This window comes from Argopecten irradians, chromosome 1 (assembly GCF_041381155.1).
Source record: "Argopecten irradians isolate NY chromosome 1, Ai_NY, whole genome shotgun sequence".
NCBI classification, from domain to species: domain Eukaryota; kingdom Metazoa; phylum Mollusca; class Bivalvia; order Pectinida; family Pectinidae; genus Argopecten; species Argopecten irradians.
In genome coordinates, this window is record NC_091134.1 from 13,073,763 (window position 1) to 13,087,183 (window position 13,421).

Below are 13,421 nucleotides of genomic sequence, written 5' to 3' on the forward strand. Positions count from 1 at the left end.
TGGTTAATTAAAATAATTATACATAATGAAATATGCTTTGTTATGTGTTACTGCATGAGTGGGCTACATCTTTCTGAGAAGTAACGTGGTTTTCTTCGTTAGCAACGCAACCGAGACTTACATGAAGCACTTGCCAGGTACTGACGATAGGGATACTGTGTTTTTCTTGAGAACCTGTCTTAGTTTACTGATATATGATACATTTTGTAAATAATAAACTTTTCATCTGCTTTGCATACACAAAAACACAAAAAGTCTTCTAGCATTCTTTGCATTAACCTTAGCCCCCCCCCCCACACACACATCCATGAAAATCCATCTCGCCTGCGGCGACCACAGTAAAGACCAAAATAATGCTATGACATATAAAGCAGGAAAGATATCTGACTTTGTGTTAGATAGAGATTTGTATATTTGTAAAACAAAATGTAAGATTTAATAATGCTTCAGTATGGTCGTAGTCGTTGCTTTGATGTACATCGTAAATAAGGATGAAGAGAGTATTCTAAAAGATTAAAGAAGTTTAGATCCAAAACACTTCCTACGATCAAGCAATATGATCAGTAAGGACATGCTGACGCTAAAAGATAGATACAGTTTTGTTTATGGTTTAGCTTCGTTTCCTCGGAATCCGACATTGTTTTCATATACATATTGTATGTAGATATATGCCTCTCGGTATGTACATGTAGTGGTGTAACATGACCTCTTTGTCTGTGATGTCAGTGTAGGTCAGGGTTTTTTTATAACGATACCGTCATTCTTTCCAGATCTACATTTAACTTCCAGGTTGTATTCTTATCACAGTGTCAGTTGATAAGATTCTGAACACTGACAGGTGGCATTAAAACCTATACAGGAATTGACGTAGAACATTACAAATGTTTGGCTTAATACATTTCTTTGTCTATGTGGGGACTTTCAGTCTTGTGAATACCGAAGTAAGCATTCCACTGCCGCAGGACATCCGTGATGCTGTTGAGAAATATTTGGGTGAAAGACAAATGGATAAAATTGATAATACGCTTGCAAAAGAAATCAAGAGTTTGAAAGTTCGTCTAAAAGAGCTGGAAAGAATACATGCCGATGATATACAATTATTGACCAATCGTCTTGAAGAGTCAGAATACATGCGCGCAAAGGAGGCAGAGGCATTTCGAAATCGCCTTGAAGAAATTGAGAATTCACGTGAAAAAGATGAAGCGATTCTGATTAATCGGATGAGAGAAGTGGAAAACAACTGTGCCAGTACCAAAGAAAGCATGGCCATGAAAAGGAATAAAGGCTTTGAAATTCACGATTTTGCAGAGTCGAAAAACATGCGCACCGCTCAAGAACGGAGTACGCAATTGTCAAATACGTTAAATGATAATGTACAACTAAGGGATAGGAATCCCCTGATATGGAACAAGTCAGAAGTGCATCACACACACAACAAACATCCAAAGGACTTGAAGCGATCAGGAAAGTTACGGCTTAACCAGGCTAAAAGAACATCGTCTAGGTCAAACCAAAGAGTTGGCAAGTATTCATTGATATGATTTGGTTTTTTGTAAACATTAAGACATATTTGCCTTTTCCCGATATAGGTATTTTGTATTTACCCTTTATTGTCTGCGTTGAGACTATTAACATGAACGGTATAATATACAATTACCAACTTGATAACATATTCATTGTGCAACTGCAACAGTCGATATTGTGTGAAAATCGTCCATGATACGATTTGTTCTTGTACATGTTCATGTTCATATGTTCGAAAATATTAAAATTTCTAAAAAAAATATTAGCTAAAACTGTCAACTGAAATTTTTTTTCAGCATCAGTTGGTGACTGGGTTGCTTTCCATGCCTTCCTAGGAAAGCCTTTGACTGACCCAAGTTACGGACATACGATCTCGTTCTCAGATATCAAAACAAACATCGGCAACAACGAATACCATCCGACTACTGGGATATTTACTTGTCAGAAGGCCGGAGTGTATGTCTTCTCGTGGAGTACCCGAATCCATCACGCCAACCATGTACTAGAAACTGCACTTGTCCGTAATGGTGCCGCCGTTGGACACAGCACTGCCGGTGGAGGAGACAATAATGCTTGGGGGTTCGGATCGGCTACAGTTACCCTAATCCTTAACCCTGGGGATGAAGTTTGGTTACGGGTAAGCGATCATGTCTCTGATGCAACAATTGACAGTCTGAGCATGTTCACAGCGTTTCTTGTTTACGCCGCCTAAAACAGCAAAACATAAATCATATGTTTAACCTGGTTAATTAAAATAATTATGCAGAATTCAATAGCTTTGTTGTCACGTGTTATTGGATGCGTGGGGTACGTTTGTCCAATAAGTAACGTGGTTTTCTTCGTTAGCAACGCAACCGAGAATTACATGAAGAACTTACCAGTTACTGACGATAGGAATACTGTGTTTTTCTCGGGAACCTGTCTTAATATACTGATATATTATAAATAATAAGCTTTTCATCTGCTTTATAAAAAAATATATCAGCATTCTTCGTATTCAATTACACACTTGCACACACCGACCAACATCATATCCTCGAGGATGAAGTAACGTCACATATTTGGAAATGGGAAATCGTTACATATGTTTAAAACGTCGAAGCTTTTTGAGGCGACCAATTCATATTTGCCAATGACGACATTAAATTTACAAAATGCTAGCTGTCCATTGTTTGGTTCTTATTAAGGTCAGTTTAGTAACTAAGGTCATCCAAGGACAGTATCTTCAGCAAACGTATTACGTCCAAGACAAAAGTGGTGTTTTATCTGTGTGTGTCTTTTGTCCAGTATCACTCAAACACTTAACTCATGACGTAACTCATAATGACCATCGGTGAGCATGGTCCTGATGTTCGACGTAAGACGGCGTCCATGTCAGTGGTAGACTGTTATCTATAACCAGATTTTGAGAATTTAGACAATTCAATCACGCATCAAATATACAGCAGATCGTAATCACACATAAGTAAGGTGATAGTGGGTCCTGCTTTACTTGCCAAGATGTGCTTCAAAACTGATTTGAAAAAGTGATTGAAATTGCTGTTGATGCTGTGAAATGTTTTTTTTTTTTATATATTAGTGTTGCTTCCATTGGAGTTGCCTCTACCGCTGTTGACATAAAACTGTTGCTGCTGGTTCTGTGATGACATTACTGCTTCTGTTGGTGTGTTGTTATCGACTTTGTTGTAGCTGTTGTTGTTGTTGTTGTTACGGATAATGATGAAGAGGTTACAGACCAATCTGGCAGAGACTGTGACTATTACGATACAGTGTTGATGACAAGGACGATGAAACTGATTCTAGTAATAAAAATGACGATTCTTAAAACGTCTGATTAAAAATCTGTATACTGCAGATGAAGTGTATAAAAATCACTTACAGACGATGACGTCATGTTCATGTGCTGCTGTGTCGACAATGTTTTATCGCACATAATATTCACATGAAAAGCCATCGTTTGAGGTAACGTGCGATACCGATTTATATTCGTGCTAAACCTTTTCGTAGCTAGATCTACATTAACAATTGACTGTTCAGTGTCCAAGAGTAAATACAATTCACCAAACGTTTTAGCACATCCCTATACGTTCCAGCCATGCGCCCTTGGCATGTCGCAGATCCTGTATAGCATCTGATACATATGTTGTTATGGTTATCTATTTGATGTCAGGCTTTTACCTTATCTCATCACCACTTTCGGAACACTTTCTGTCTACATATACATTCCTGTCGTCATTCTAACTTTAACTTTTGAGGAAATATTTTGTCTTTTGTGAAGCCCAAACCAGATATGTTTACTTAACCCCAACGAACTAATGTTCGAAGAGACTTGATGGTAGCTATTGCTTTCGGAACCCCTCGACCATTACATACGTTATACTTGAACATTTATGTTAAATTTTTCACATTTCCAGGTAAACTCTTATTACTGCTGTAAGCTTTGAAATATATTCGTAATGCATTTCATTACCTCGTTATGAGAACATAAATCACGTTATAACGATAGATGGCAACAGATCCATTTTTTTAAATAAATATATGACAATGGATCAGGCGCAAGTTAGCATTACTTAGTATTGCAACAGCTAATGTATCAACGCAAGCGATAACAACTGAGAAAAAATAAACATACATAAATATAGAAAGAGAAAAACGATTGAAAACACAAAAAGAGGTTAAGTCAAGTCATGAAAACCAAACAAAAAATTAAAAGGGTAGGAAAGTATGATTATGTTGAAAATAAAAATAGAGAAATGATTTTGGGAGGACGAAAGAAAAAACAAAGAATAGATATTAACCAGTATTTCGAAATAACGAGATGGAAATACATAAATGTATGTTACAAGTGAAATAATGCAGAGATGTAGCCACAATCAACGATTCAAAGAAATGCGTTAATGTTTAGATATCAGAAAAAGGCTGTATTCTAAGGCCTTTTTCATTACTTCGATATGTTTTAATTATCGAATTCTCTTCAGTAGTTTCGTCGATGAATGTCTTTGTTCATCACGGCTTGAGAATTTAGCGACAAAAATATTGACTTATGGAAGCATTACGTACAAATTGCTTAATATCAATAAATAGCAGGCACGTGCAATCTATCACGCGCTCCTATAGCAAAATAACTGTCGTCTGCTTTTTTCAGTGGCCATCGGAGTTCAAGTAATCGGCGCTTGGCCAAATGTTGATAAAATTACCCATCATGCACAAAAGCGAGAGGTCAATCTGGGCCAATTGATCATCAAGGTGGCCAATAAGCGATAAAAAGGGACGAGCATGCGCATTAAATATAATTATACAGTATGAAAGAAGCTCGTATTTCCGGTCGATAAGTTGGCTGCATAGGAAACGATTCCATCTTGTTTGGTATGCCGGAGATATAGAATTAATACATTGTACTGCAATTCAATAAACCAGTATGAAATGGTCGATTTTATTGCGCATGAAAATTGAATAAACAGTTGACAGAATAAACAGGCACAGTGCTCTCATTCAGTGAGTGAGGGATCTTTAAACTGACAGATTTAGGATGGTCATTTAACCCCCTCTTCAAAATTCAACATACAACTTTAGAAGACATCGAAAAATCTGTCCTTGGTGCTGACACATCCGTTAAACAGAAGTATCAACGAAGAATAGAATTTTATGTCCTTATACAAATAAATTGTACGATTCTATATTTACATGTAGATCATTGATTCATAAACTTTGAAGAATTCAAAGAATTTTATGTATCAACTTAATCGTGTATTTACTAAATTATTGATTGTTAATATTTTTTGCTGTTCACCTACAAAAAACGCATTTAAAATAAAAGTTCTATTTTTAAACTTTTTTTATTTTACAACAATTTAAAAAAATATATATATGTATACTTAAATTATGAGCGTAATTTAACTAATTGTTGAACTAGATAAAAGTGACAAGGAACGCGAAACTGAAAACAAGGAAAGTTTAAACTTGAATATAGCTAACGTTTATCAAATGTAGGTTACATGTACCCCCCGATTTATAATTAGCATACGTATTTGCCCTGGATATCGATATAGTTGACCTACATTTCATTTACGCTACGGTACTACCATAAAGCACATGTTAAGAATTATTCCTCGATTTTGAAAGAAGAATCGGTCATCGATATCAAAATAAATATTGATATCTATGTAGTCAGGGAATCGTAAAAGACAAACATTTTTGTTTAAGGCTATTTGTATGTGGGCAGTTGATAGCTTAGTCCTGTCTTTCTGTAAAAAAACAACCAATAATTATACTTAAGTGCACACTCTCTCTACTCTCCTCCCGATCTCGGCGGAAACACAGACGTTCTGGCGAGACAATGGTTTGTCAGGCTTGTTCTGCACAGAGCCGATAGATCGGTGTTATTGAGCACTGCGAGCCGGGTTGAACATCTATCAATCAAGCGCGCCCGAAATTGATAATAGCCGGAACCGGAGAAGGTGAGCGGGTCCGGAATGACAAGGATAGACACTTAACAGGCGGATGGCTGTGATTTTGGCGTTCATAAAGATCGATTCACATTAAGACACACGTACCGTTTTGACTCATGAAGTATGTTTGGTTAATGCCTTGTTTAGCTTCAAATATCACACCGTCTTTTGGTTCAGTAAATGTGAAAAAAAATTCATCGTGGCGCATGCGCAGTGAAGTAAATTTAAGCTGTTCTGATCGTTGTGTTTACAAATTAAGAAGAAATTTTCAATGTGTTACAATGGCTTTAACCATACATGTGTTACATCATTTAGTTTCTTATCCGAACCACAAAAAGTACAGCCAAATCAACAAAGTTAAAATCCTAATTTAGAAGATACAATGAATATATGAAATCGGGACTAGTCTTTATTACAAAGTGATTTAAGAACATCATATGGCAATTTCATCAAATATTGGAAAAAATGGATTTTTTTTATATACATTATATATAGAGATAGAGACGTTATATTTAGGGGGTAATAAAGTCAACAACGACTTAGTTGACTATGGGATGATCACAAATTAAGAAGAAATTTAAGAAGAGGTTTCCCTTGCTGTGTATGGCTTAATTTACATTGTTTTAATCGGACTGAACTCGAAATATCATTGCAGTTATGTTTTCTCAGACTTAGATTTGGTATCGAATGTAGTCTGCTAACGCACACACTTTTTCTTCATTTCTGACATTAGGCATTTGCTTCGTTCAGTATGCAAATCAGATGCAAATTTCATTGACTCAGATAAACTGTTTTACAAAAGGCCAGAAATCATATTCAAATAGAACAGTTTTGGTTGTCATAATCAAATCACAAATTAAGTGGGGCGTATCGATTCATCAAACTTTTGACCTTGACATTTTAATTCCATTTACATTGTACGGTATTCGTCTCTGACTCTGGGTACGCATTCGGGAACATTCGGTCCTTTCCGTAAACCAGAAACTCTGGATTACGGAAAGTGCCGAAGGTTTACGATTGCATGGATACAATAAAAATAATAACTATACCAGTTTTAGACTCACAATTGGTTTGAAAGTATATATATATATTATATTTAGAATACTTGTGCATTTTTGTTCTTACAGAACCTTTTTGAAAACGTCTTGCATTCTATGGTTGTTAAATATACAAATGTACGAGGGTTCATAAGTGACGGGTAGACATTCTGTACAAGTATACTCCACTGGAATAAATCCCATGGTTGCAAGGGAGAAACTAAAGTGATCCTACGTATGCATAGCTATATCAAGTGAACTAGAGCTCTACACGTAGGATATCGGGTAGCCCAATCATATCATACGGTTTTGGCTTGACAGCCAAAAATATTTCATGAGGGTTGAGATATTCCTGTCCGTCTGATAAACTTATGTTTTATTATTTGTTTTATGTCTTTTGTTTAGAAGAATTTTCAAATAAGATTATTAAAAATAAATCTTTTAAAAAATGTACGACAATTTTATGATTTTAGAACATTGATTTATTATGATATTTATCACATCTGGCATCCGTTGAAAATACACAATCAATGTGTAAAACAAGCTTAATAAAAACATTAACAGTTCGTAAAAAACCAAACATTTCTTTGACGCTGATTATGTTATTTTTAAATGAGTTGAATGGGTCTGATGAAACGATAAGAAACAATTTTACATTTAAAGCTCTTAGATAGAGAGATAAGTTAAATTAGTAGTAGTTACCATGCATATCTATAATCTTCAGAAATATTTCCGAAATGCAGAAATATATTTACATGGTCCTGAATACAAAAAATACTAAGCCGAATGAGATACTGTATTCGCATGGTTCTTCAATTTCTAATCAGATAACCGTTTTAAACCATTAAGCTCTCTAGCAACTTGAATTTACTCTCACGTATTTATGTCGACCACTGTAAACTTATGAATGATCAGTGCGCGCGACTTGCACGCGCTGTATTTGATGCCGTTGTCCTGCAGTAAGTGCTCTCCTGTTAAGGAGGTAGCATACGATAACAACCACCACTTCTCTGAAACATGTATGGAACAATGTATGAGGTGATGGTTTCTGTTCTGTTCTGAAGTATTTCTGTTCTCAACTGAAAACAACGCAATATCCGGGTGATCGAGTGGTGTACTGGTTTACAGACGTGCTTTTCACGTCTAGCCAGCCGAGCATCGACAACGTGTTGCTAGGGTCAACTACGTATAAACTGGGTTTTCTCCGGGCACTACGGTTTTCTTTTTACCCTAAGAACTCTCTTGTGCTTACATCTGGGCCATCGCAATTTATTTGTATAAGTAATATATCTTGTTTAGCAGCTTAATACGATTAAGTTAATGTTTTCGTTGGCTTTAAGTTTGGGTCTACCCAAACTTTACAAATAAATGCGCGGTAACATAATTTTTTCTTTCTGTTATTTTTAAGTTAGATACTCACAGTACTTAATTAAATGCATCAAAAATTAAACTATAATAGTACAATTGCGTAAATGTACTTTGGATTGACGAGACTTAGTTCTTTCAATTCTTCTGCACGAGACTAAAATATATTTTACACATATTTACTTGCCTCATTCTAGCTAACAAAAATATATTTTAATTACCAATTGGAATTCATCTAAAGCAAACTTACTGTTACTTTAAACATGCGCATGAGGTACGTGCATACACCGGAAGTACGAAATGTTTAGAGACTACAGTTTGGTTTCCTGTCCCTCTGAGCTGTCGTACAATGTGTGAAACAGGAAAAAGTAATCGATAACCGATTATAATCATGTTTGAAGTCCCCGGGGGAGTGTAAAGAGTGTTAAGTACGTAGAAGTGAATCATGTTCTGGTGTTCTTTTAGGGTGAATTTATCTAAGCGACAGAGATATAATGTGTAACTTTATCTGCGCTGGCTGATCTGTACTTCGTGATACTGTAATTGAGTTATGGGCCTAGTGTGAAGTTTAGGGCGCAGCCATATATGGACTGATAAATTTCCTGTTAAGGCAGAAAATGTCAATGGAAAAAGATTCTACAGAAATCCAGTTATAGTTAAAAAAAACTTCTATCGACAAGGAACTTGAGCGTTTATTAGCCTGCAAGCAAAGAAAGTATATCTTTGTTTATCTTTCACGCCATATTTAAAAATTTAAAATTCTAAAAATTATGGAAGTATCAAATCTTGTAATAGACAATCTCAAATAAAATAATTTCATATTTTCAATAATATGGATTGAAAATTTGTAAAAAATGTATCAAATAAGGTATTAGTATTTATAGCAAAGAAATGGCCATGCATATGGCCATGGGTTTCTTTACTTTATCCATAAAGTCAATATCTCATGCTAAACGAAATCATTCATTGTGATAAATTGCTGTTGACATATTGTTACAAAATGATGAATGGATTTGAACTCAATCTATCCATGGGCTTTGGTGAGGAACCCTTTCTCCCTAACACACGCCGTATTGTAGTTCCGCATATGGCCTTGGTTTTATATTGTCCCTCGTCATGGACAACAATGAATGTTTCTTCTGCTGTCTTTAACCGCCATTTGTCACGTGACTGTCGTTATGGATGGTTGTGATCCGCTGTTATTGGAGCGAGTGTAGTTTATTGCGCTTCTGATATCAAGGATTTCTCCCCGAACTCGCCTCAAATTGATAAGATTAGGGATGAGCATTATCAGAGTAAAATCAGTCCATTGTTCCCAGTTTAAGACGGGTACTATAAATGTGACCAATTCATGTTTGGAGATGTGGTCGAAAGTTCAAGGATTGTATGGGCAGTGGGAAAAGGCTTAAGTAGAACATTTAAATGATTGTCGATCGATAGATTTTCAATGGTCATAATAATTAAATTTCTCAATAAATGTAGTTTACACAGGGATGGAATATCTCATCCTCGATATTCTTTGGTTTACTATTTCAGTCGTAATATCCACTTCATGACTATCTCATACATGTAGTAAAACTGAAGGATCTGTGTACGACAACGGATGGGTAGTTAATTTGTTCCTTTGTTGTACATGAAATATCGAATAACGGTATATTATGGCTGACTTTGTAGCTATTGAGTGTCGCTCTCCGTATTCATCAATGTAACTTCCACAGGCCTGTGATTGGTCTTTTTTACTGGCCCTGCAGGTAGGGCGTTAGAATTGTACCTGCTGCCCCTATTGCATGATCGTAAAAGGCGACTAAATTTAGGATCTTTTCTTCTCTCTTCTTCCTAACTGACTTTATCTTTCCTAATGCCTCCCTTGGCACCGCCTCACTTTTGGCCTTGAGTTGAGCGTTCGCCCCTGTGAGGAAGGCTCTGGGTTCTGTCCCCTGGCCGAGACACACCAAAGTCTATAGAAGTGGTAGTTTCTGCTCCTGCTTAGCGCTCAGCATACAGGGAGTGGGACGACTGGTTCGCCCGTTGTCAGTATAATGTGACCGGGTGGGGTGTGTTGCTTGGTGTCTTCGGCGGCATGCTTCAGTGATATAGCACTATAAAAAGGGCAACAGTTCCACTATACAAGAAGACACAACACGAACATACCGCAGTCTCCCAGTACACATGGGAGGCACTCCTTACATGACCATAGCTGTTAATAGGACGTTAATAAATCAAACAAACAAACAAACAATTTTAGACACAAGGGGTGGATATAACGACAGTGAAGGTAACCCTTTGAGTATCGAGGATGAAGATGCGAGTACATCTCACCAAGGACAAACAAGCTTTACATAATGTATTCGTGAAACAATTAATCCTGTATTTGCACACCTGGAAAATATTTCTTTAAGGGTCTCTACTGCGGCATCCTAAACTAAATTGGTCCAAAAGAAGTTACGCCCCTCTTGTTTATATATCAACAACCATACATGTGTGTTTGCCACATATGAACACAAAAGTACGGAAGCGTAATAGGCTCACATAGGCCGCGCAAATAAAACATTTTCGTTATCCTCAAAAAAGTGTTTTCTTATGTGAGCCTAATACGCTTCCGTACAGAAGCATATTTACTCTATGGAACTTACACCCTGTGTTACAATATTTGACATGACTTTCGTTTGGTTAAACCTCAGCCTTAACGTACGATGGGAGACAACTCTTACTTGTTTTCTTCGAGAAATAATACTGATGATATCGGTCTCTGCAGGCCTATGTTTTGTCAGTTTATTTTCTCCTGAAGTGCTTTCAGTTTTGCGATGAATTTTTTCATGGGTGAATATAAGGACAGTTGGATTTCAAGGATACTCATGATCAGAATGAAACGTTAAAGATGCTCAACCGCCGACAGAGCATATTTTTTTTAAACGATACTCATTATTTTAACAATAATTTGTGCTTAATTATATATGTCTCATTAGCACAAAAAATAATATAAAACACTTTATGTTGCTTTTGGCGCATGCGCAAGTAGTACTTCATTCCATATAGGACATAGTGCCACGGATTTTTTTCGAGATGCAATTAATTAGTTTTAATATTTTTATGTTGAACTAAAATTAGAAGCTCAAACTTTTCAATGGTGGTAATTATGTAAAGTAAGTAACTTTTATAACTGAAGACAAATACTTAATCGACTGCTCCTGTTAAGAGAAAAAATACCATTTGTCAGCGGTGGAGCATCTTTAAGAAATCACACTGACATATCAATTTACAATAATCTCTCTCCATAGAAATTCATTTCCCCATATCAGAATTACAATTTCCGATATCAAAAACATTTGACTAATTCATGATATGAAACACAGAATTTCCAATAAAAGAATTAGAATAGTCGATGTCATAATTAAAATTCTCGATATCAGAATTAGAATTTGTGATCACGGAAAGTGTTTATAAATTCATGACATCAAAAATAGAATTTCCGATATCGAATCAAAAAGAAAAAAAAAAAAAAAAAAAAAAAAAAAAAAAAAAAAAAAAAAAAAAAAAAAAATGGACCCACCAGATTGACCTTAGTGTTTTTTATGTTTTAGTGGTCTAGATCAAAAATCAGTAAATTGCGTCTTCTACATAATTCTATTCATATAATGGATGGAAATCTCCCAAGACAAAACTTCTACGCCACATAGCTTTAGCGACTAAATTTTTTCATTTTTGACACGTCTTCATAAAAGCAATTACTACTGTTGGAAAGACCGATAATTTTCCTTTCAAAGTCACCCTACACAACTATACAAAATGCCGTTAATGAGACGATACATTTTGTAGCAGTCTCGCCTCCTTAAAAGCTATCAAAAGATTTTTTTTATTTGCATTGCTACTTAAAATGGAGAGTTGTCTTTCTTCATATACATAATTTACCTTCTTTATTTTTGATAATTCTGGAGTTGTCTTCCTTGAAACAGGTTACCATTGATACAAAAAAACCAACCCCTTTTTATCAAAGTATTCTAGTATAATACGAAAAAATGCGTGATAGTGGCGGCAAGTTTTGCTGTTGTATGGTAATAACTTATGATTGTGTAAAATTGAAGAAATTGTACTATCCCAATAGCAAGCTACCAAACAGTGCATATAATCGTACACATCTGAACCAAAACTACTTATTTTTAAGAAAAAATATAAATGCGAAAAAAAGTTTGGATAATTTTGGTTGAGTCCGTTGCTTATTGATAACTGTAAATGCTACAATAATCCCCACCTCTTGAACAATTCGACAAAAGTAGATAAGTTATAGCTTATAACGCAGGCCGTCGTTGTAACTATATATACGGCGTAGAAAAAAGGAATTCCACTACACCAGGAAGCAAAATACATACGTTCATCTTAGACCGTTGATTTAGACATAATGCTCTGACGTTAAAATTACAATTTTTATATTTCTAAACATAGTGAGTCATTAAATCGTGAAAAATAGTAATAATAATAATTTATTGCTCGCATCTATTGGCTCGCGGTATGTAGTTAGATTTATAACATACGCTTTGAAATGTTAATAAGCTTTTATGAATTAAAAATGATTTTCATTTTTCCCTTCAGCGATCTAAATATCAGAATCAAAACTTCATCATTATAGGGTATGAGGGCCGCGGTGGCTGAGTGGTTAAGATGTGTCGACATATTACCACAAGCCCTCCACCTCTGGGTCGCGAGTTCGATTCCCATGTGGGGCAGTTACCGGGTACTGACAGCTAGTCGGTGGTTTTTCTTCGGGTACTCCGGCTTTCCTCCACCAACAAAACTGGCACATCGTTACATGACCCTGGTTGTTAATACACTGTTTAAACTAATAAATCCCAAACCCATATAAGGTGTTTGAATGAGACAGGTTTGACATAAATGTATGACCTTTAGGTAAATGTCACCATTGCATTTTCGTAATGGAGAACGAGCCATTTTGTTCTGAATTATTTAGTTAATATCGTTCAGAGAAGTACATAGTATGTATAATAATACAAAACCAACCTTACTTGACCTTTGACAACGGGGATACGATTTG

General features: G+C 35.8%; 1 protein-coding gene across 1 annotated transcript; it reads left to right on the forward strand.

Annotated features, from left to right (window-relative positions):
* The first annotated feature begins 822 nt into the window (after positions 1 to 822).
* On the forward strand, positions 823 to 2,522 carry LOC138309658 (uncharacterized). The gene is made up of 2 exons (XM_069250877.1): positions 823 to 1,521; positions 1,821 to 2,522. The coding sequence occupies exons 1-2, from the start codon at positions 882 to 884 to the stop codon at positions 2,234 to 2,236; spliced, it is 1,056 nt and encodes a 351-aa protein (XP_069106978.1). The 5' UTR covers positions 823 to 881; the 3' UTR covers positions 2,237 to 2,522.
* Positions 2,523 to 13,421: the final 10,899 nt, after the last annotated feature.

Bases quoted from the DNA above. Each gene is read 5' to 3' on its own strand.
- LOC138309658 (XM_069250877.1), top strand. From the start codon at position 882: ATGTTTGGCTTAATACATTTCTTTGTCTATGTGGGGACTTTCAGTCTT. The intron at 1,522-1,820 runs GCAAGTATTCAT...ATTTTTTTTCAG, and splicing joins TAGGTCAAACCAAAGAGTTG to CATCAGTTGGTGACTGGGTT.